At 38.8% G+C, this 25,171-nt stretch overlaps 1 protein-coding gene and 1 non-coding gene across 2 annotated transcripts in view; both read left to right on the plus strand.

Moving 5' to 3' along the window:
• CCDC148 (coiled-coil domain containing 148) overlaps positions 1–25,171 on the plus strand; it is a 155,455-nt gene that overhangs the window by 15,917 nt on the left and 114,367 nt on the right. Inside the window, 2 exon segments of the mRNA XM_060016764.1 lie at positions 11,431–11,569; positions 14,081–14,287. Of these exon segments, the coding sequence (XP_059872747.1) occupies positions 11,431–11,569; positions 14,081–14,287 (346 nt within the window).
• Positions 15,033–15,185, plus strand: LOC132428824 (U12 minor spliceosomal RNA). The gene has a single exon (XR_009520217.1). It is a non-coding gene; the product is annotated as a U12 minor spliceosomal RNA (small nuclear RNA).

A 25,171-nucleotide genomic window follows, 5' to 3' on the forward strand; every position in this document is an offset into this window, starting at 1 on the left:
ATATCAATTAAATCTATCTGGTCTGTTGTGTTATTTAAAGCTTCTGTTTCCTTATTTATTTTCATTTTGGATGATCTGTCCATTGGTGTAAGTGAGGTGTTAAAGTCCCCCACTAGTGTTGTGTTACTGTCTATTTCCTCTTTTATAGCTGTTAGCATTTGCCTTATGTATTGAGGTGCTCCTGTGTTGGGTGCATATATATTTATAATTGTTATATCTTCTTTTTGGATTGATCCCTTGATCATTATGTAGTGTCCGTCCTTGTTTCTTGTAACATTCTTTATTTTAAAGTCTATTTTTTCTGTTATGAGTATTGCCACTCCAGCTTTCTTTTGATTTCCATTTGCATGGAATATCTTTTTCCATCCCCTCACTTTCAGTCTGTATGTGTCCCTAGGTCTGAAGTGGGTGTCTTGTAGACAGCATATATATGGGTCTTGTTTTTGTACCCATTCAGTGAGCCTGTGTCTTTTGGTTGTAGCATTTAATCCATTCACATTTAAGGTAATTATCGATATATATGTTCCTATGACCATTTTCTTAATTGTTTTGGGTTTGTTTTTGTAGGTCCTTTTCTTGTGTTTCCCACTTAGAGAAGTTCCTTTAGCATTTGTTGTAGAGCTGGTTTGGTGTTGCTGAATTCTCTTAGCTTTTGCTTGTCTGTAAAGCTTTTTTTTTTTTTTTTTGCGGTACACGGGCTTCTCAGTGCTGCGGCCTCTCCTGCCGTGGAGCACAGGCTCTGGACGCACAGGCCCAGTGGCCACAGCTCACGGGCCCAGCCACTCCGCGGCACACGGGATCCCCACAGACCGGGGCACCAACCTGCGCCCCCCGCATTGGCAGGCAGACTCTCAACTACTGCGCCACCAGGGATGTCCTGTAAAGCTTTTGATGTCTCCATCGAATCTGAATGAGATCCTTGCTCGGTAGAGTAATCCTGGTTGTAGTTTCTTCCCTTTCATCACTTTAAATATATCATGCCATTCCCTTCTGGCTTGTAGAGTTTCTGCTGAGAAATCAACTGTTAACCTTATGGGAGTTCCCTTGTATGTTATTTGTCATTTTTCCCTTGCTGCTTTCAGTAATTTTTCTTTGTCTTTAATTTTTGCCCATTTTATTACTATGTGTCTCAACGTGTTTCTCCTTGGGTTTCTCCTGTATTGGACTCTCAGCGCTTCCTGGACTTGGGTGGCTATTTCGTTTCCCATGTTAGGGAAGTTTTTGACTATAATCTCTTCAAATATTTTCTCAGGTCCTGTCTCTTCTCCTTCTGGGACCCCTATAATGCAAATATTGTTCCATTTAATGTTGTCCCAGTGGTCTCTTAGACTGTCTTCATTTCTTTTCATTCTTTTTTCTTTATTCTGTTCCGCAGCAGTGAATTCCACCATTCTGTCTTCCTGGTCACTTATCTGTTCTTCTGCCTCAGTTATTCTGCTATTGATTCCTTCTAGTCTATTTTTCATTTCATTTATCATATTGTTTATCTCTTTTTCTTTGTTCTTTAATTCTTCTAGGTCTTTGTTAAACATTTCTTGCATCTTCTTGATCTTTGCCTCCATTCTTTTTCCAAGGTCCTGGATCATCTTCACTATCATTATTCTGAATTCTTTTTCTGGAAGGTTGCCTATCTCCACTTCATTTAGTTGTTTTTCTGGGGTTTTATCTTGTTCCTTCATGTGGTACATAGCCCTCTGCCTTTTCATCTTGTCTGTCTTTCTGTGAGTGTGGTTTTTGTTCCACAGGCTGCAGGATTGTAGTTATTCTTGCTTCTGCTGTCTGCCCTCTCTAAAATCCACAATGATTTTTAACAATTTTGTCCCTCTGTGTATACATTGCTAACACCCCAAAGTTGTACTTTTTCAACTAAATTATTTCAATTTACCTAATTTTTAGTAACTTTCAAAATAACTGGTTAGTAGCTTATGGACTTCCCTTATTGTTTTTTCTCTTAATACAGAACTCTTTACATTTATTAGAGAAAATTTTTTAAAAGTTGAGGCAAGCAAAGAGAAGAAACTAAAAGCTTATCTAAGTTTCTAACACCAGAGATATCCTCTGGTAACATTTTGTACATTTCAGATATATGTATATTGTTCATAAAAATGAAAAAATACTCTACACTATCCATTGTTTTTCCAGTTTGTGAACTGGATCCAATATTATTCATTTTTTCTATAAATGTTTACTAACCTTTTTCTATGTTTTAAGTCACTGTATTAAATATTCTTTACAGCATATTTGTTATTACATACATGGTATTATGATACATTGTTATAATTCATCCACACAAATTTAACCCATTTCCTGGTTTTGGGCAAATATGTACGTATTACATATTTTGGTATTTGTTTTAAAACCTTGGAATAAAAAACCTTGTCACCATACTTTGAGTAATCCCACGGTTAATCCTTTTAGATGAATTCCTAGAAATGGAATTGCTGGCCAAAGGGCATGAAAAATTCTAAGGCTTTTGAGAGTATTGCCATATTGCCTTCCAGGAAGGTAGAAACAATTTATACTTTCACCAACAGGCTATCATTTGGTTCATCTTTTGGACTTGTTGGTCAAGGTATTGGCTATGGCTATCATGTGTGAATATCACCAGTGCCTTGTTCATATTCTCTTTCTCTCTCTTTTTCAGTATTTATATAGCATAGCTCTGACCCTGTACTTATGTCAGTTTTGCCAACAGAATTGGCAAAAAGATAAAAGATGAAATAGATAAAAACCAGCCTTAGAAGCCAGCATTCAGGAAACAGTGAGTGGCCTCACATGATTTTCTTTCTTTTATTTTTTTTAAATTGAAGTATAGTTGATGTACAATACTGTGGTAGTTTCAGGTATATAGCAAAGTGATTCATTTATCCATATATATGCATATATCTATATTCTTTTCTTGATTCTTTTCCATTTTAAGTTATCACAAGATATCAAATATAGTTCCCTGTGCTGTATAGTAAATCCTTGTTGATTGTCTATTTTATATATAGTAGTGTGTATCTGTTAATCCCATAGTCCTAATTTATCCCTCTCCCCACCTTCCCCTTTGGAAACCATAAGTTTGTTTTCTATGTCTCTCACATGATTTTCTTTAAAAAATATTTGAATAAACATATGCTTACATATGTGACTCTTGCTTGGTGAATAAAAGATAGAAGAAGGACGGGGAAAGGAGCATAATAAACCACTGACATTTGCTTACTTGATGAAGTTACAGGAAGTTAAAACACTTCAATTAGCAGGTGGCATTTTTCTCTGAGAATGTATTCTCAGAACTTTTGGAAAGATTCAGGGCCTGGTCATGTCCAGTCTGAGGTTCTACATTTCTGATCTGGGCTGATTGTATGTCAAGGGTGGTTAATAAGGGGAGAAGTGCTCAGAAACAGGAGCATAATTATTTGAACACTAATGTGTTCACTTAGTCACATTGTTTACATGACCCCCTCAAGCAATGTCCTTGATCACTGCAACTCCCATTTTCTCTTGGCGTATTCCAACATGGATTGTCCAACCTTACCTGGGAATTTGTATTTCTTCTGGGGAGGTAATAATTGCAGACTGTGATTTTATTTTTTTGTCATGTGTATTTCATAGCTTTCTCTTAAATACATCATTGAAAATATTTAATTACTTTATGATCATGAACTAAAAGCTACACTTGGTGATTGTTCAACCTACTCTGCGTTTGTTGTGGGAATGAAGTATATTTTAAATTCTCTTGACTATGGTGGAATACATTTTATCAAGGAAAAAAAATGGGTCCAATTTCTGCAGGATATCCCAAAAATTAGTCTTAGATTTTTGCTTTTGCTTAATTAATAACTCTGTGTATTTACTGATACGTTATGTTTGTTTAAATGTCTGTGAAAAGTATATCTAAGAATAGTGGCCATAAATTTCTAGTTCAGCAGGCTTTATTGTTAGGATCACTGTAGCCCACAACTGCCGTCTTGATATAATTGCCTCAAATAGAAACTATACAGTGTAATGTTGCATAAATATACATTTTTAATACTTCAGGAGACTGAAAAATCAGGGTTTTACAGGATGGAGTGAGAGTTATTTATGAGAGGTTTTTGTTTTTTTGCTGGATATGAAATCAAATTAATCTTGAGTAAATCAGATTGGAGAAAATGAAAACATAGCAGCTTGACAGATTTGTGTCCAGCACAATTGATATATGTTATTTTTAAACCTGGATGATATAGATAGAATTTGTTATTTAAATAATAAAATCTGTGTAACTATAAGCAAAGACAAGATTAAAATTTCTATAGACAGGATTGTCAAATTTTTACATGAGAGAAATTATAATACCTTACTTTATATATCAAATCAATAATTAATAACAAGTCTTTCCTACTCCTTATACTTTGAAGTCCAACTGTGGGTAAATATAATCCTTTGAGGAAACTGTATCATTAAAACTGAGACTATGGAGAACTAGTAATGTAGGAAATTATAATCACCACACTCACAGGCGTGTGTTTATTTCCAACACTAGTGCCTATAAAAGAACATAAAGTTGAACATTGTTAATGTCTAAGAAAAAACAAACTAAGAAAAAGAACCATCATTCTTATATTCCAGTCTTACAGTTTCTTAATGATTACTGGTAGTTGGTTTGAGGTGATATTATAAGTGTTTTTATGTAGCAATTAAAATTTCAGAAGCCCTCATAATTGTTAATTAAACTTTTCCTCATCCCATCCCAAAGAAGTAAGCCAGTTCTATAATTCTTGCTTTTGAACCTGGAAAATTGAGTAATAATATCCATATAAAGTAACTTTATTCACTTCAACTTTATTGCACCTAAAAATATTCTTGCTCCCCAAAAGTGAAGAGTAAAATGGTACATGGAAGCAGATTTTGGCTCAATAGGATTTTTTTTTTAATTAGAGCAAATAATGTGTTTGTGGATGATCTTTTCTTTACCGATTCTGTTTGTTTGAGTTTGAGCTGTTTTTGTTTGGTTTTCTTTTTTTTTTTTGTCTTAAAAATGGCCTTTGGTGTTAAACACTTCTCTGTTCCCAGTCAGCTCAGGAGTGTCACTGTAGATGTTGGTCACTGGCCACATTGGATCTGCATCTCTACATCCTTCATAAAGCAATATTAGGATGCTACAATATTAGGAAGTACATTCCTTCCAAAGCAATATTAGGATGCTACTTTTTTAAAAAAATGACTTTTAAAAAAGTCATTTTTCTTCCATTCAGCTGTCAAATAGGATATCTTTAGCTGAAAGTAAGAGAATACCCAACCCAAGTCAAAGTAACATAAATAATAAAGCGACTTCTTGTTTCATTCGAAGCATAGAGGTAGAGAAGTCCAAGCACAACAAGGCCTAGTTTTCTGCATTCTCTTGCCCTGCCTTCCTGCAGGGTAGATAGATGACTTTCTGCCAGACAACTAGAGCAGTTCCACACTGCCACACTCAGAAGCAGAAGGGGACCTTTTCTTCCTTGTGACTTGTTTTAAGAGCTAGGAAACCTTTGCCCCCAGAAGACTTCTCCTCCCATTTCGGTGGCCTTTTGGGCCTTTTGTCCATGATTATATCGAACACTGGGAAGAGGAACGGAAAGCTTGAGAACAGATGTTTGTGAATGGCTTAAGATCAGTCAAGATTCACTCCCGGGGCTGGAATGGGGCTCACTTACCCTGAAGTGGGGGGCCTGTACAGGAAGGTGGTAAATCTTGAATAAAATCAGGATTATGGTGAGCAGGAGCAAGAGTAGAGGTGATGTCTGCTACAATTACCTTTTCCTTACAGTTCTTGTGATGAATATAATTATTTAAAACCTAGCATATGGGATGGCTGAGCTATTACATTTTACTTTTAACAAGCTGTTTTATCTTGATCATATTATTTCTAAACTTCCACTAGGAGTTATACTGCCTCTTAAAACTAGTGGTGGATGGAGATAGACACAAAAGATGGTTTAGGTGTATTGTCACCATCCCAGCTACTCCACCTCCAAAAAATACACATTCTAAGTAAAAAATTCAGCTTTCCATGCAAACTACTTTTAAACAGTATCTAAGTAAAAACAGATACAAAAGCAGATACAGAGTGCTTGTTATGAAAATAACAATTGCAGCTTCCAAATAAATCACTTAACCCCCTCTTCTGACCAGATTCTCATTCCTAAACTCTCCTCTAAGAAATTCTGGAGGGTCCTATTTTCACTTTCCTGTCACCCCTCAGAAGAAGGCGGCTTTGGATGCTGGTCCAAGTTCTGGCTTTATCTTCTGGACCACTTTTGTTGTTGTTGTTGATTCTTCAATTCAGTGGATTTTTTTTTTTGCGGTACGCGGGCCTCTCATTGTCGTGGCCTCTCCCGTTGTGGAGCACAGGCTCCGGACGCGCAGGCTCAGCGGCCATGGCTCACGGGCCCAACCGCTCCGCGGCATGTGGGATCTTCCCAGACCGGAGCACGAACCCGTGTCCCCTGCATCGGCAGGCGGACTCTCAACCACTGCGCCACCAGGGAAGCCCAATTCAGTGGATTTTGACCATACTCCTAAGAGCCCACTTTATTCTGGCTGTCAACTCCCACCTGAGTAGGTAAACTGGGCAGAGCCTGGGGAGCCAGGAGAGTGAGGACTGCTAAATGGGAATGATCTCCTGGAAGACAACGTACATACCCAAACAACATCTAAGGAGCCGATTCTGTTGGTCAGAAATGGGTCTGCGGCCAGAGGGCCCTCTGTAAACCAGGCTGAAAATCAAAGATTTGTGTTTGGACAATAGGCCTGGGGTGGGGTGGTGAATAGCTGGGGAGACAGTTTCAGGAACCAGGCTGATTAGATTCAATGTTTGGATGGGTATGATTTGGAAAGACAACTTTGAAAAGTGGTGTCAAGTTGTATTTTCTAGAGGGTCAGACCCAATGCTGCCAAACAAGCAGATTGTGTCAGAACCATCTATTATCCACATTATTCCACCAGTGGCTCACTCCCCTGATAGCATTACACTTGAAGAGACAAGAGCTTTTCTTCAATCGAGATTCACTATGGCCATTTGCCAGTCAAGGTAGTCATCAGATGCTGGTAACTGCATCGGCTAGCATCAGGAGGCCCTAATTGCCATTTTGCTGGAAAGCCCCCTTCACTCTGAGAAAATATAAGACAAGTTCAGCCAGTTAGAATACACAGTGTTTAGTCTCATAGACTTGTCCCTGCTGTTAAGGTACCTGTTGCCCTACATGGGCTGTTTGCCATGGCTGGCTGCCCCCACCCCACTAAATGTCTTTTGATGTCACGGAACCAGAACCCTCGGGAAGTGGTTTAACACGATTATGAAGAAAACTGGTAATTAAGTTGATTGTGAGTCAGGTTAGGATTTTTGTAACGATTCAAACAGGTAGAATTATGGAGACAGTTGGCCTTGGTCTCGTTGAATTCTCACAGCCCTGTTGTCCTCCTTTTCTGAGTTACCTGTTTTGTCTCATATCCTGGGAAATCACGATGAAATGATATTGGTGGACCTCAATTGGCAGTGGGGGATGGAGGGTAAGGACTGAGCAATAAATACCTCATCCTCCTGCAGCCTGAAATTTCCTGAAACATTTTAAATTAGAAAATTTGGATGGACAGAAAAATGGAAATTGCAGAGACCTACCAAAGATCTTTTGTCTGAAGATATTTTTTTTAAGTACAAAATTTTAGGATAATTTGCTATTTTATATAGATATTTTTTTCTACAATGAAAAGATGAAGGTTAGAAAAGATAAATGTCCAGATTTGAATTTAGAAATTCAGATACGTTAAATTTGATTTTATCTTAGATGCCAAGTAGGAAATGGCTACTTTGTTATTGTGAAGAGGCTATCATGTTTGAATATTCATCTTAGATTTTTACTACCCAGAAGACTCAGTATATATATATATATATATATAGTGGTGGAAGTTTTCTCCCTCACAGACAGCATCCTAATGGAGATGCATGACTCTGCCAATAGTGTTGCTGATGTGAATATTTGCTTCAAAATTTAAGCCAGCATCTCTGGAAATTGCTATAAGTACTCTAAAATAATAATATTGTGAGTATTTATATTATCATTTCTTTTTTTAAAGTTTTTTTTAATATAATTTTATTTATTTTTATTTTTGGCTGCATTGGGTCTTCATTACTACGTGCAGCCTTCTCTCTAGTTACGGCGAGCAGCGGCTACTCTTTGTTGTGGTGCGCGGGCTTCTCACTGCAGTGGCTTCTCTTGTTGAGGAGCACTGCCTTCTAGGCGCATGGGCCTCAGTAGTTGTGGCACGTGGGCTCAGTAGTTGTGGCTTGTGGGCTCTAGAGCGCAGGCTCAGTAGTTGTGGCGCATGGGCTTAGTTGCTCCGCGGCATATGGGATCTTCCCAGACCAGGGCTTGAACCCATGTCCCCTGCATTGGCAGGCAGATTCTCAACCACTGCACCACCATGGAAGCCCTATCATTTCTTATAAGCATGTTTTTCGTTTTTATCCTACATCTAATAGAAAAATGACTTACAATTTGTGTAATTGTGGTAATTTGAAAAAGCTGTTGAGATGTGAGGTTTCCAAAATCAATAGGAGCAAAATGGATGTGATCATTGTTCATATCATACTTGGTTTGAAATATGTAGTTTTAATGTTATATTATCTTCATATGTTTAAGTGGTTTTAATGTTGTCACTAAAATGGTACCTAATTAATACATTCATGCAATGTATAAAAATGTACTGAGTACCACTAATTCTTCTGCTGCTATGTTTATTTATAGCAATGCACACTGCTTAACGTGTGCTTTTATTTAAAAAACATTTTTGTAAATGTTTGCTATCTGCACTTTGAGGATAGCCACAATCTTACACCACAATTCAGTATGAGAGATCATCAAAACAATTAGCTTAGAAGTACCTCTCCATTTGCCAAAGAATTTAAATAATTTTTGACAGTTATGGGTAAGGTTGCTCATAGATTATCTTAGGTCAATTCTGTAAAAGCAAATCTGAGACAGGGATTGTAAGAACATGTGATTTGTTGGGCAGTGCTCTCAGGAGAAGGATGGTAAGGGAAGCAGGATGGAGGAGGGGAAGATGTCTGTGGCAGAAGATCTCAATGGAAACAGGTTACAGTTTGCTCCCACAGTGAAACTCTGGAGCACGAATGGCATCACAGAGTTGGTCTCATCTTGAGGCAAGTGGCCTGGCCTTCTGTACCCCCATGTCAGCCAGTCGTTGGTTGAGGTTGGCTCTGAAAGGTGGTGGGAGAATAGCCTCCTGGGTGAGGCAGTTCCCATCTAGCCCAGGACAGTTCTTCAGAGGAGGAAGGTACATTTTGAAGATAGGAATTCTAGCTCATCAAGGTGATCTAGCCTGGCACCAACAGCATCCTTTATATAGATAAATGACAATTTAAAAGAACAGAGAGCTTATTGGACCTAGATTCTGTCGCTTCCTCCTCCCCAGCACATACACCCCTACACGTCTATCCTTGTAATCAAATAAAGATGGAAATTCAAACTGTATTCAGGTCCCTTTGATTACAGAAACAGTTTAAAAGCATTAATGAGGACATCGACTCTGGGTCTATTCCTTTTTCTGATTGCTTGCCACGTAGAAATGTGGCTAACTCTGCTATTAAAATGCATTTATGTTATCATGAATGAAATGAGTTCCTTGAGAGAGGACCTGAGATACTGTCCCTGAAGACTTGAGGGTGTTTTAAATGCCAAAACCACTCAGGCAATCCTTTCTCCAGGCTTAATACTCCTATTTGAGATGCTTTATTTGCAGAAGCCTTTGGCTTAACTGATTCAGAGAGACCCCAAACACTCAATGTGTTCAATGAATGAAATCTCAAATTCTTTCTCTGCAGTATATTATCATGTCATACAGAAGAAATGTAGAGTTTGCTTCTTCCTAATGGAACACTTCCAGCCCACTTTTTCTTCCTATTATAGAGCTGTTAGAGAAGGTTATCTTCTTTGAAAAATAACTTTGTTTCTTTCTTGCTACTTATCAGTATCATGAAATACTTTACAGAAACTGGGTAAGTTGGATGAGGATGGTAGAATTCCCATTAGTGTCACTGATTTAAAGAGGTTTTTATTGTTTTAAATTGTCAAATATTTTTCAAGGGCATAGAGGACATACTGTAAAAATTCTTTAAATTGCACAACTAACTTTAAAGTAGAAGGCCAATGATAGAAATAAACAATAGCAAGTCTCCATCTTGGATCAAAGAAATATTTGTTGCTAATAATATTCCCTCTGATTGCATCTGTATTTGATTATTCCAACTTATTAAACAGGAATGATGATATGCAAATAAACTCAGAATAATAAAGAAACATTAATTCAGTCTAGAGTTCAAGCTGATATTGTAACCTTTTTACTTTGCATAGGGCTTTGCTAATACACAAACCAGGCCAGTACCTCGGAAAGTTCTGAACTAAAAAAGGTATTTTGGAGCATGATGGATATGTTATTGGGAAGGGACTTGAAGGGATCCTGTTACAAATGATTTCTTTAGTGATCTGAAATTTAATGCCACTGGTTATCTTTTTACTACCAATATCTAGTCTTACCTCCACAAAGCAAGAAGCTGAGCGGGTAAAATAAAAGATAATTTTAGACTTACTTTTTTTTTTTTGGCTGCGTTGTGTCTTTGTTGCTGCGAGTGGGCTTTTGTCTAGTTGTGGTGAGGCGGGGGCTACTCTTCCTTGTGGTGCACAGGCTTCTCATTGTGGTGGCTTCTCTTGTCGCGGAGCACAGGCTGTAGGTGCACGGCTTCAGTAGTTGTGGTGCGCGGGCTCAGTAGTTGCGGCTCATGGGCTCTAGAGCGCAGGCTCAGTAGTGGTGGTACGTGGGCTTAGTTGCTCCACAGCATGTGGGATTTTCCTGGACCAGGGCTCGAACCTGTGTCCCCTGCATTGGCAGGTGGATTCTTAACCATTGTGCCACAAGGGAAGTCCCTAGACTTACTTCTAAAGTCAACCTTAATATATGCCTTCCTCAGGCCTTGGTTTCCTTTGTGTATTGTTTATTTGACTCTCTACATTTGTGTTTTCCTCCAGTCTAGAAACAGGAAGTTTGTTGAATTAGCAAAATTCCTTTTTAATCTGTAGAGTTAATAATTTATTATTTCATTCATTGGTCATAATTTTTAAAATATTGTTGTAGGCAAGATAGAATAAATATTTTAAAAATATTATGTCTCATTGTTAAACTTCTTCAAATTATTCCTGAAACTCATGGCAAGACCAAATAAAGGATTGAAAGAACCCATTGTGTTATAATTTAGAACTTTTTCTATAGGAGACATTTAATTTGGCTAATGTATTTTTTAAAAAGTCTTTATTTAATATAATCATTATCATTCACTAACAGCTTAAACAGTTTAAGGTCCCTCAAACTCCATGATTGCTTAAAGTGTTGTGACATTTTTATTTCTTCCAGAAACTTCCAATTAAGTGATGAAGACCACTGGTTTTACCAGGCTCTTGTGGATCAGTATCCTGGGGATCTCAGTGGCAGAAGGACTCTGTATCTGGACATGTTACAGAGACATTTTCCTCACAAATCGAGGCATGATTTGGTGAGTGCTGGACCCTATATGCTGGCAAGTTAAATTGTTTTAATGATTGATAATTATTGAGCAAAATATATATATACTTTAAATGGTGCTCTAAAATGATTTTTTTTTCTGCACTCTAGAAAATAATAGGGTTATATTTTGAAAGTCTACCATTTTTCGGGTCAGTGTGGTACATAAAAAGGTGGGAGATCCCTCTGGCCACATTCACTCTTCTGTGGCTTACTTGCCACAGAGAGCTTCACCATGGTCCCCTGGGTTGCTCTGCTAGTGTTGACCTCCAGGTGTCCAGGTGTACATTCACCTGCCCATTTCAGAGGTTCTGCCATCTCTGAGTCTTGCCTGAAAATGGGGTGCCTGCTCCTGCCTTCACACAGCCTACCACACCTCAGTCCTTCTAGTCGTGGGGAAGCCAACACTTGCCTTGGGAGTTGGTGCCTACCTACACCATCCCCACCACAACTCCACTTGATCCCCCTAGATGGGTCTAAACACAAATGCCCCAAATTCATAACTCAGAGTCCTGGCTGAAATTTCCCTGGGAAGTTATGGTTACATTCTTTAGTGGACAAGGTAACATAGACAAGGAAACAGAAGTTACCATGTCACCAGTGAATTTCATAGTAACTCACTTTAAAACATATATGTAAACAAACATGCATAGACTCTTACCTTTTTTTAAAAAAATAAATTTATTTATTTATTTTTGGCTATGCTGGGTCTTCGTTGCTGTGCACAGGCTTTTCTCCAGCTGCGTCGAGCTGGGGCTACTCTTCGTTATGGCACATGGGTTTCTCATTGCAGTGGCCTCTCGTTGCAGAGCACGGGCTCTAGGCACGTGGGCTTCAGTGGTTGTGGCACGTGGGCTCACTAGTTGTGGCTCGTGGGCTTCAGAGTGCAGGCTCAGCAGTTGTGGCACACGGGCTCAGCTGCTCCACGGCATGTAGAATCTTCCCGGACCAGGGCTCGAACCCATGTTGCCTGCAGGGAAGTCCGACTCTTACCTTTTAAATAGGCCATGCTATAAAATATTATCACATACCCTGCATTTTGTAATTGTTTTAAATCAAGCAAGTAACAATACTAGCGTGTATAGAATTTATCCTATCTCAGTCATGTGTAAACTCCTGTAATGCACATAACAGTGGATGAGAGAAGTACTATAGTTATCCTTACTTTTCAGGTGAAGAAACTGAGGCAAAGGCCACACAACTAGTATGACCAACCTCTCTTATCCTTTCCCACCCACCAACCCCCACCCAATTATTTGTTTTAATTCTGACCTTTATTTTATAGCAAATCCTTGTTGTGTAAAAAACATGTTATATAATAATTCATTCTGGATTTTACAAAACTCTTAATTTACTAAATTAGATCTTTCTTTTTATTCCCTATAGATTCTGTTTGCTTCTGTGACCAGCTGTCATTTTTAACTGTGTAGATTTTTATATTTGCCTACTATTAATATGATAAAGATTTTTGCATTTACTTCTTACATTGGGATAATTAGTATGCATTTCTGCATGGTGTATACTTCCTTAATGTTTGCCAAGTTTTAAGCATATTCTTGGCTTAGGGGAATAAAGCTAAGAAGTTTACCAAACAGAATTTAGAAGCTGATATTTGGTTTCAGTGAAGCCATAGCCCGTTTCATTATGTACTTAACCATACCTAAGTTATTTTTTTTAGGTAGGACCAACCTTATGCTGCTCGCTAGCTTCTTTTCTCACATCGCTTAGGGGTTAAGTAATGTATCAAATTCAGAGATGTGGTCTATACTGGCAAAATAAAGAATTATTTAGAGCACTGACTCTCAATTGCAGGAGACACACCTCTATATAAGTATTTCAGAATCACCTACAGAGATTTTTCGAACTACTCAGGCTATCTCCCGTCCTGTTCTTTCCCTCAAGACTCAAATCTCCCAGGGTTGGGATTCACTGGCAGCAGGAACTATTGGTACCTATGTAAGAATGTCATGTCCCTCAGGAGTGTGGGATGGGAAGGACTACTGTCATTGCTATAAATACTTCAAGTTTAGATGTCTGAACATCTGATTGTTTCAGTAATCAAGGGCAAACTGAGTTTTCAGGATTATTGTGGCAATTTTTAATGTTTATTAGCATATATCTAACTGAAGCACCTGGAGTCACTGTTAATACAGCGAAGCTGATTTAAAGGTGGAGTATTTTTGAAATTATATGTAGGGGAAATCATATTTTCTGCTCATAGATTCATTGCTATATAGGGGTAGAAGTTGTTTTAGGGCTGTCTGGTCTGACTCCATCCTGTATAAAACTTAAAAACATTTAATGACTGGTCCTCAGTCACCAGTTAGCCATGGGCTCAGAACTCTGGGACTGGTACTTGGTCCTGGTTGTTGTATTTACTATTAAGATGTTTGTCCCTTATTTTTCAAAATCATTGGTTATAATTCATTTTATTCACTTTTGTAACAATGACATAAAGCGTAGGCTCAGTTTCATAAGCGTTTACCACCTGTTACCTTTTCAGGTCGAACATGAAAAATATTGTGACCAATATCGCTTTGCTAAGGAGCAGCGAAAGATCCTGATAGCAAGTTGGAGTAAGAATAGGAGAGACTTTATACAGAAGGCTGTGCTGACAGTGGCCGAGGCCTGTGCAACTCATGAAATGGAAAACATGTTGGTTAAGGATAGGAAAAAGCAACAGGAAGTGTGTGCTGATCTGAAAGCCAAGGTGAGACGCTTTGCAGAAGGTGCTTTAGTATTTGCCTGGGGATTCACTTAAGAATTCACTTTTCCCTTTAGTTCAATTCCAACCTAAAGTCCCATTTCTCTAGAAAGCCTATTTTGAATACAATTGTTAGTTCAAACCATATGAAATTGAAATTCTTTTAGATCAAAAATTGTGAACAATCAACAATTTCATACGGTTCAACCTGAAGTTACTATAACAGGAGGTGAGTATTGAAGTTTTGATTGAGGATGTCCAATACCAACCACAAATGCTGTACATCAGAGTGAGGTGCTGGATGAAAATGCAGAATGTAATTATAAAGTAAATGTCTGGCGCTGCTCCAGACTCATGGACCTCTCATTCACATTAAAGATGTTTTTTAAAAAAAGGGTCAAATTATGAAGAGGAGGGAGGATTTGTGAAGAGAAACATTGAGGAGAGCTTGATGGGCTGTGTGTGAGCACTCAGCAGAGTGAGAGGGGGAGCAGACAGGGTTTTCCTCCTGCTCAGACCCAGCGAGGGGCCTCCAGGATGACTTGGAGAGTTGAGTGTGTAACCCCTGTAGTTGGAGGCTTGAGCACTGGTGTCTGACACTCGCAGGGAAATATAGAGGAATTACGTTAGTGGCAGAACTGAAAACAAGAGTGGCTGCTGTGCCTGGTCACGGGTGCAAGAGTCCTGGAGGCCCCATGTGAATATGGCCTCTCTAGGAGCGTTGGAAGGGCCACCAAACATGAATTGTATCATGCCTTAAACTTATGAGTAAGGAAAATAATGATTTGGGGTGGTGCCAAATCCTTACTGCTAATGTGAGGTGAATTTTTGAGTGGGTAAAGGTTGCCCCTAAGGTGACCTGCTTATTTTGCAGGATGCCTGGGAGTTGTGATTTGGCAATCCGCCTTATACTTAAAGAGTAGAATGGTCTGAACCATACAAACTGGAGAAGCTGAGACAGGACCCGGGAGCTAACTAATTCCCCGAGCAGGGGACTGGTCGGACCTCACAAAATTGCCAACAATATTATTACCCATGAAACTGTTGAACCTGGAGTTGGTGACCTTAGCCAGCTCTCTGAAGCTTAGTAGTTCTGTAACTGCAGTATAATGCCAACTGCTTGTTTGTGGTTGAGAAATAAAGATACATGTGGCATACGCACACACACAGTTGTATTGAGTTACAGCATACATACAGTGCCCAAATATTAATTTACTGATAAATGACATGGTAGGATGATGATGGTGCAACAAGAAATTATATTCTCTTGATAGAAAAAATAAGCTGGTAGATGTTATATTATAGCAGTTAATAGCATATAGAAACAAATGTCTCTATTTTAAAACATTAGAGGAAAAATGTCTGCTCTGCATTTTTTTCTTTTTTTAATATTTATTTATTTGGTTGTGCCAGGTCTTAGTTGCGGCAGGCGGGCTCCTTAGTTGCGGCATGCATGTGGGATCTAGTTCCCTGACCAGGGATTGAATCCGGGCCCCCTGCATTGGGAGCGCAGAGTCTTAACCACTGCACCACCAGGGAAATCCCTGCATTTTTTTAAACAAAAATATATTTCTTTTGACATTGCATAAGCTTAGGACCTAAAAGCAATAGAAGCTGCATCAAGCCCTATCTACCATGGGCTACAGAGCTAATGTGTGTTTCTTCTCCATCTGTGACTGATTAGGAACACTCAGTGACTCTAAAAAAAAAAAGGTGGAGGGTAGTCAGGGGCCACGACAAGTCCTTATGTACTCCTAGTCTGTTTATACTCATTTTGCACACATTATCATTAGCCCTTAAACTATGCTGTAGGTGATATTTTCTTTTTATTGTATTACCTTGAGGTAAACATACATGCAGTAGAGCACACAGAACCTAAGTGTGCTATTGAATAAAGTTTTATAAATATATGCTGCCCATAGAAATACCATCAGGGTCAAGGTATAGAACCGCTCAGAAGAGTCTCTCATGCCTTTTCTCAGTATATACTGGCCCCATTCATGACCATTATTCTGAATTCATCACCATAGGTTAGTTTTGCTTATTGGTGAATTTCATATGAATCGAATCATACAGTATATACTCTTTTACACTTCTTTCACTCATCATATCTGTGAGTTTCGTCCTTGTTGCATGTTGCAATTATTTGTTCTTTTTTATAGCTGGGTAGTACTTCCTACATAATATACATGTACCACAATTTATTTGTATGTTCTCCTATTGATGGGAATTTGTGTTGCTTTCAGGTTTTTGCTGTTATGATAATGGTGCTATGAACATTCTTGAACATGTCTTATGGTGGTCATAGGCCCTCATATCTCTTGGATAAGTACCTAGGAGTGGAATCGCTGCATCATAAGGCTCATGGGTGTTTCACTTTAGTAAAGACTGCCAAATAGTTTTCCAAAGTGGTTATATAAATTTGCAGCCACTTTCAGTTGCTCCACATCCTCACCAACATTGATGTTGCCAATCTTTCACTTCAGCTAATCTGATGGATGTGTAGTGGCACCTCATTATGATTTTCATTTGCATTTAGAATAAAGATATTGAGCAGCTTTTCTTATGCATATTGGCCATTTGAATATTCTCTTTTGTGAAATGGCCACTTAGGTCCTTTGCCCATTTTTCTATTCCATCGCCTGCCTTTTTTTCTTACTCATTTGTATGTTCTTTATATATTCTGTATGCAGGTTCTATTTTTTTCTCCCAATCTGTAAGTTGTCTCTTCACACTCTTAACATTGTTTTTTCATAAACAAAACTTCTTAATTTTAATGAAATTCTGTTTTTTTTAATTTTAAATGTCTTTGAGGTATAAGTTATATACTGTACAAATCACCCTTTTTAGTGTACAGTTCTGAGTTTTGACAAATGCCTGACACGTAACCTCCCCTGCAGTCAGGATGTAGAACTGTTCCATCACTGTCAGCCATCCTTCATGCCTCTTTGTAGTCAACACCTCACCCACCTTCAGCCTTTGGCAACTACTGATCTCTGTCCCTATAGTTTGCCTATTCTAAAATGTCATATAAATGTAACCATTATAGTATGCGCTTTTTTGAGTCTGGCTTTTTTCCCTTAGCATAATGCCTTTGAAATCCAGCCACGTTATTGTGTATGTCAATAGTTTCGTCGTTTTTAATTGCTGTGTAGTATTTCATGATATGGGTTTATCACAGTTTATCCATTCACCAGTTGTCTTCAGTTTTTGGCAATTAGTGGTACTTTGCTTATGGTGGGAGTAGGCTTCAGGCTTTCCCTGTGAACCTGAGCCCAAGAGAGAGACTTGCTCCTCTTGCACCTTCTGCTGCAGTAGGTTCTTACTAGCCCCTTGCTAGCCTGGCTGGGGAAGAGGCATTCTGCTTTCTTGGTTCAGCCTCAGTCTTGGGCAGGACCTATGTCCCTGGGTCTTGGGGCCAGGACCTACTCAGTAGCTGTGCCCTCCTCCCCAGGGCAGATGAACTCCAGACTCGCCTCTGGTCTTGCTTGTTCCTGTGAGGGAGAGAGCTTGCTGCTTCTTCCCCAGGAGAGGAAGATTTCTTTGTTCCCTTTCCCCAGCTGTAAAGGGTCTATACTTGCGCCCTGGTGAGTTTGCTGCTCTGCATCCCTCCCCACCCACAGCGCCTTTTGTTCAGTAGGGTTTTGTTCCTCTCTCGCTGATTTGCACACCCATAGGGAACTTCCTCTGCTCGCTTACCCTGACCTCCATCTTTCTTAGGAGCATTCTGTGAGGTTTGTAGAGAAAAGCCTGTGAAGGGGTGTAAATTCCCCTTACGTCTGTAGCTTCCATGGGTTTTATACAGAAGCTAACACTCTGCCACAGCAGCAATTGTTAAAGTGTAACTATGGGATCATCACAGTTTTACCTGCAATCTTCTTATCCCTTCTAGGATGGCCTTGTCTTTTCCAGGGGCTCTGCCTCAGGTAAGCCAGTCTGTCTTACCAGAAAGGTAAGACATCTACCTTTCTTTAAATCTCAGGCTAGTTTATTGCCCCATGACCTCTTCTCCGATGGGTTCAAGAAAAGTTTTGATGTTGTAGGCTATTCAGCTTTTTCTTGTGGTTAAAGTTGGAGCAACATTTTCCTGCTTTCTGGAAGGTCCTAATGAAATACTATTTATCAATCTTTTATGTGCTCTATTTAAGAAATCATTGGATAGTGGCATGGGGTCATTTTCAAAGGTCTGAGATTTTCCTGCCCAGCAAAGCTCTTGCCAGAGGTTTGGGCTCCACCCAAAACAGTGAGGTGGAACAGCAATAAATGGTAACCTGAAGGTGGAAGAGAATTAGCTAAAGGAAAATGTGTATGGGGAATTTTCCAGGAACAGTCCAGACAAGAAAACTGATAGGAGGGCAAGAGTCAGCATTAAGCACCTGCCGGGTTTACTGGGGACAGCGTCAGTCACCAGTCCAATGAGAACTCTGCTTCTCCCCTTTACCTCTCCTCCCCTTTTCCCTCCCACTCCTGGACTCTGATGGCCTAAGCATGTAGGGAATGAAAGGAAATGTTATCTTCTGAATAAAGAGGGAAGAGTTGCTTAATCTCTTAGAACTAGACAATTTAATTTTGAATCAAGACTGTATTTTGTGACTTAAAGTGACTGGGACCCTCTGTAACCCAAGAGTGAGCCATGGGTTCTGCTTAGTTTTCATCTAGTGACAGGAGAAACATCTGAATGGGGGACAAAAATAAGGCAGTGTTTTGATTATTTCCCATACATCATGCTGCCCAACGTATCAGGCGTATTCTGTGGAGAGCCCCCAACATCTCAGGCATTCGAATAGATGCTTTATAGGCATTTTCTGATATTACCCTCAATGACAAATCCAAGTTAAAATGTGCAAGGGGTGCTGTAGAGCACTCACCCATGAAATCAGGAGCTGGGGTCAGTGGAGACAACATAATATGGAGTCTCCACAGAGACACATGGTCACAATATGGTGAACAACTATCTCTGAACTTTTGGAGTTGCATCCTCCAAAGAGTAAATGTGGGCAGAGAGTGGAGAAATTGGAACATAAAGTAAATTGTGGTAAAATGGATTCTATTTTCCATAGAGACAGTGTTATCATTGGAGTTTGTGTTCCTGATCAAGGACTGAGACTCAGTAAATTATAGCTCGGACCAAAAATATATCATAAAAGAAAAGGGGTAACTCTATCGATTCAGTAGTAATTAAAAATATTAAATTATGCTCATTTTTTTTAACCTGTAAAGAAACTTGGAGATTTATCCCTAGTCTTCATTTTACAAGTCTGAAGGGTGAAGTCCTGAAAGATAAAGTGACCCGCCTTAAGGTTCACGCCAGCTCAGTTGATTTGAAATTCCGTATTATCACTGCCCTACACAGCTTTGCATACAAGAATCTTACAAAATAATGGAAGACATTTATTATACTGTGGGCCCCAATGTGCTATAAAATAGACTCACAGAATGTGAAAAATATTACTTCATTGTGTCATAAATTTGACCTTTCTAAAACCAACATGCTAGCTATAATAAACATTAGTTAAACATTTAACCATAATTTTGTTCTTAGTCTTGGAATTTAAAGGGGCTTGTGGGGGATGATTTAGACGATTTGTGTCTTTAAGAAAAGAGTTAAAGGAATTTTGAAATAATGAGTTCTCTGTCTCTGTTTTATTTTGGTTTTCCATCAGTAACTGCTGCTGTAGCAAGTAGAGGCTTTTAGGCCTCTCACAAGAGGGCTGAGATGAAAGTGGGAAAGTAGAGATCTTATTCTCCTGCTCCCACAAAACCTGCTCTTTGTTGCCCTAAATTTTCCTAGACTACCAGCCCCAGACCATCCTGGCACTAGCCTAGACCACTCTGTTAGCTGTGCGCTTGATTCCTTAACATCCTCGTCTGTCTACAGAATGGCTGGGGAGCCTCATTCCCAGATCTGTCTCACAGTTGACTTTCTCTGTGTCCATACTGGGTGGCCAAGTACTACTAAGGAAAAGTCATCTTATCCGGACTCTCAATGAAATGTCAGCATGGGAATCCTTAGTCTTGTCCTTTGTTCACCAGTTCTTCCTATTCCCCTTATCACTGTTTCAAAGGATCACCTGTCCTTACAAGACTCTTACCTAACACCATACACCCTCCCCACCAGACTCCCAGGAGACAACCCACTTGCTACTTTATCAATAAAATGAAGTCATGGAGGTATGAAATCGACCCTTAATTCCTGCCTTGCCCACCCTGTGTCTGTCTCCTGCTAGTCCCCTGCTTCCCTCCCAATGGAGGATGTGATGTCTTCTACACAATGACATCCAGTCCTTCCCTCTGATGTTTGGGACTCTGACCCATCTAACCACTTTAGAAATTGGGTTCTACTGATTATCCCCTTTCCTTATTTTTTTCTTTATTTTTACTCTGTGGGGTATTTCTCTCAGTCATCCTCTAGGACCTGGGCAGTCCCTATTCTCTACCCTTTCATTTGAAATCAACCTTTTGAAAGAATAATCTAGATTATATTTTTCTCCAGGACTTGTGACCTCTCCACTCCACCAAAATCCTCTCCTCTCTCCAAAGTGACCAGTGACCTCCATATTACCTAATCCAGTCAACACTTTTCCTTCCTGATCCTAGTGGACCTCTCACACTGAAAAATCTATGTCCCCTATACAACTGCAAGCAGGAACCCCATCTTATTCATCCTGGTATAACATACACCCCCTCCAACTCCTCTAGCCCTCCAACACCTCCCCCGCATCAGATTTTTCAGTGATTGGAACACATTTGGTGCTGAGTAACTTTTGTCGAAGTATGTAATAAGGCTTAGGCATTTTTTTCTCTTCTTCTTAATAACCTCTTGAGATAGTACCATTTTCACTACCTTCTTTTTACCTTATTTATGAGGGAATCTTGCTGTAGAAACAAGTATGTAGATGTGCAAAGTCATTAAGAAATGAAGTACAAGTCTTAATTGTCAACACTGAATACGCTTCAGAGTCACATGTGACTTTAAAAAGAAAACCTGATAATCTATAAAACTGAGGTATATTTTGGGCATGAATCATGTTACCAGGCACTTAGTTTTCTTCTTGACTTCATCTTGTTTTTGTGCCCTTTTCCCCCATCTCTAGCTAATGAACATCCTAACCAAGAAGCCATAGTAGTTAGGGAAGTCAGATAATGATGGGGTAGAAGACACCTTTTTGAATAAATAGCATTTGAACACCCTTTCCACACTTTGATCATTTTTCATGGCATCAACTCCTCCCATAATCTCCCTTCTCCACAGATTTCAGCCTCCTTTGCTTCTGGAGAATAGACTTAGACTTCGGTTTTACAAATCAGATGGTGTATGGTACTTTAATTTAAAATGTAGTTTTTGAGTTCCAATTCCAGTGATAATGAATAACCGATACCACCATAAACAACTATAAAACATGAACAAAATATTATTTTAAAAAATGTTTGCAGGCATTGGACAGCCAGTGCCTGGATAAGATCCTTGAAATAAAACTTTGAAGGTGAGCCCTATATTTGCTCAGAATTTCTTCCTGACATCCTGTGTTTTTTCTTTTTTCTTTTTTTTCCCCCATGCTACACGGCTTTCAGGATCTTAGTTCCCCAATCAGGGATTGAACCTGGGCCCTCGGCAGTGAAAGCGTGGAGTCCTAACCACTGGACTGCCAGGAAATTCCCCTGACATCATCTTTTAATATAAGGTGGAGAGAGAAATAACCCAAGCAGAAAATTATAATCTTGATAGGTGAAGGAAGCAGATATTGGAGTTTGGCCTACAAAGGCACCTGAGATTTGGAGGATAGGGTACCAGAGATGAATGTACAGCAGATAAAGAGCCTCCAAAATGCCTACAAAAATATCTCATGGGTCCTTTGCCAAATTATAAGCTCTGAATGCAGAGAATGAGATGCCAAAAGGCCAAGAGAGAAAAACTACTGATAGGCTGATAACTGAATAGAAATTTCAGAGGTCACACAGTTTTGGGGAGGTGTAGATATTTGAGTCCTAGCCCAGCTTATGTGGAGAAATCCTGGTGAACATTCTAGACGTTCAGCTGAAACTCCAGGAAGGTCATGCCTTAAGGGTATGGGCTGCACTCGAGGATTATGGACAAAACTGAAACAGACCTACCATAAAAAAAGTAAAAATAAATCATCAACACAATCCAGGAGATTTTGTGGCAATTTAACTACCTTCCAGACTAAAGACTCAACACTGTTTAGAGAAAAATAATATAACTTAGAGCCTCTAGGATATATCCTTCACAATGTTCAGCCCCAGATAAAAATTACCAAACATTCAAAGAAACAGGAAAAAGTGACTGATTATAAAGGAATAAAACTGTCTCAGAAATGAACTAGATATTGCAGTTAAAAGGTGAGAACTACAAAATAATTATGACAAATGTGTTAAAGAAAATGGAAGAAAAGATGAAAAAATGGATGAAAATATGGAATATTTCAGTAGAGAATTAGAATATATAAAAATGAATCAAATGGACATTCTAGAAATGTAAAATATAATACCTGAATTTAAGAACTCGTTGGATGAGCCTTAAGAGCAGACTAGACATTATGAGAAGGTAGAATTAATGAACTTGTAGATCAATAGACGATCTTCAAAATGAAGTACATGAAGAGAAAAATAATAAAATGAAAGCAGAATAGAGAACATAAGAGAGATATGGAACATAGTAAAAAGGTTTAATATACAGGTAATTGAAGTCCCAGAAAGAGGAGAGAGAGAATGAGATAGAGACAGTATTGAAGAAATAACATACAAGAGCTTACCAAATTTGATGAATGACATTAATCTATATTTTCAAGAAACTCAGCAAACTCCTAAGATGGATAAATACAAAGAAAAGTATTCCGAGGCACATATAATGAAACTACTGAAATGAAAGGTAAAGAGAAACACAGTTATATGAAGAAACAGATATGGCATGGAGAGCCATCTTGCTGGTGTGATCCCGAGCAAATACAGCATGTTCTGGGGTCAGTGATGATGGCAGCAACTTCCTGATTGTGCCAGAGCCAGTATGACCTTTGCCAGACCAGCTCTGTGATGTGTGGTTCTAGATGTTATTCCTGGAAACTTAGTCTAGAGCTTGCTTCTCAGACCCTTCCAAAGACTGTGAACTTTCTAAAGCCCTTTAATTCTTTCCTTCTTTAACTAGGGTGGATTCTCTTTTGCACAACTAATAAATTGACACAGATGATGTCTGGGTCTTGCTGGGCTATTCTAACTTGCCTGTGTGCTGACTGCAGGTTAAGATGAGCAGGAGTTGGAACCAATAATGGCCCATCACTTACCTGGTCAAGCTGGAACTGATGCTCTAGGCACACGGTACCCTATATAGGATCACCTCAAAGGGAGAGGTAACCACAAAAAACTTACCCATCAGTCACATGGCCTGAAGGACTAGATGCAGGGGAAAGGTTGCTTTTACCACACGATAACAATCTTTCAATGTCCACAGTGTTATTTACTTCTATTTATATTTCTGGCATCATCTCAGGGGTGTTTTCTTTGGTTATGAGAGATAATGCAAGTTTCTTCTTGGGAATTAATGATCCTCACATTATATGTTTCCTGGATCAAAAAAGAAAAAAAATGCAGTTAGAAAAACTTGGATGTTTAGTTTACCACAGGAACTGGCAAGGATTCAGTGGTTTCTGCCAATTTAGAGCATTTGTTCATGAATATCTCGGTGTGGTTAACTGCCATGCACCATCCACACAATCAGTGTTATCAATGAATCTCGTACGGTGCTGGATGGACCCAGGGGCCCTATAGTCTCTGCAGTTGGAGACATTCACAGAGAAGTTCTCTGTGGTTAACCTTAGATATAGTATCAGCGGAATCAAGAGAGCTTTGAGGAATCATAGGCATTGATACTAGAGTGATTTTTGCTCACAGAGGCAGATGGCATTTTCTCTATACAGCTATATTATGTTATCTATGGCTCTTGGCAGGTAGCTAATTGAAATTGCACAGGGCTTAGGGACTTGATGAATCTATGTATTTGTTCCAAATAATATATTCAAAGTAGCCCTACTCTTAAAATGTCTTAGTTTTAAAAAACATATTTGTCAGCATTGGGGTCTATTTATAAAGTCTAAAAGAGACTGTACTTTTTAATGTTCTTTGCAACAAGAGCCTTATGTTTCAGTGGCAAGTCATAACAATTCACAAGATGTCTTGCAAATGAGGATACTTCATGTGACATACTTTGTATGGGATATTTGTATTTTACAGTAACTTTGTTCAGTATAACTTCAGGAAATCATAATTTCAAGGACTGGGTAATTTAAGAGAGGAGGCCACAACTTGGAGTCAGAAAGCCAGTATTTTAAAAAAATTTTATTAAAAATGAATACATATCTACTAAAAAAAATGTGTGCCTCAATTAACAGAATAGAGAATCCAGAAATAGGCCCACACATCCATGGTCAATTGATTTTAAACAAAGATACAAAGTCAGTTTTGTGGAGAAAGGGTAGTTTTATGTACAAATGGTGTGGGAACCATTGAATATTCAGATGCAAAAATAAATGAATCTTGATACATACCTTGTGACCTATACAAAAATTAACTCAAAATGGATCACTGACCTAAGTGTAAAACTGAAAACTACAAAACACAGGGAAAGACAACATAGGAGAAAATCTTTACGACCTTGGGTTGGACAAAGATTTCTTAAACACGACACTAAAAGCACTACCCCTAAAAGAAAAAAAAAAAATGACCATTTGGACTTTCTCAAAATTAAGAATTCCTGCTCATAGAAAGATACTGTGAAGACAATAAAAAAGGCAGGCCTTCCAGTAGGAGAAGATATTTGCAAATCACATATCTGATGAAGGACTTGTATTTGAATTTATAAAGAATTATCAGGATTTACAA

Source organism: Delphinus delphis, chromosome 7 (assembly GCF_949987515.2).
Source record: "Delphinus delphis chromosome 7, mDelDel1.2, whole genome shotgun sequence".
Taxonomy (NCBI): domain Eukaryota; kingdom Metazoa; phylum Chordata; class Mammalia; order Artiodactyla; family Delphinidae; genus Delphinus; species Delphinus delphis.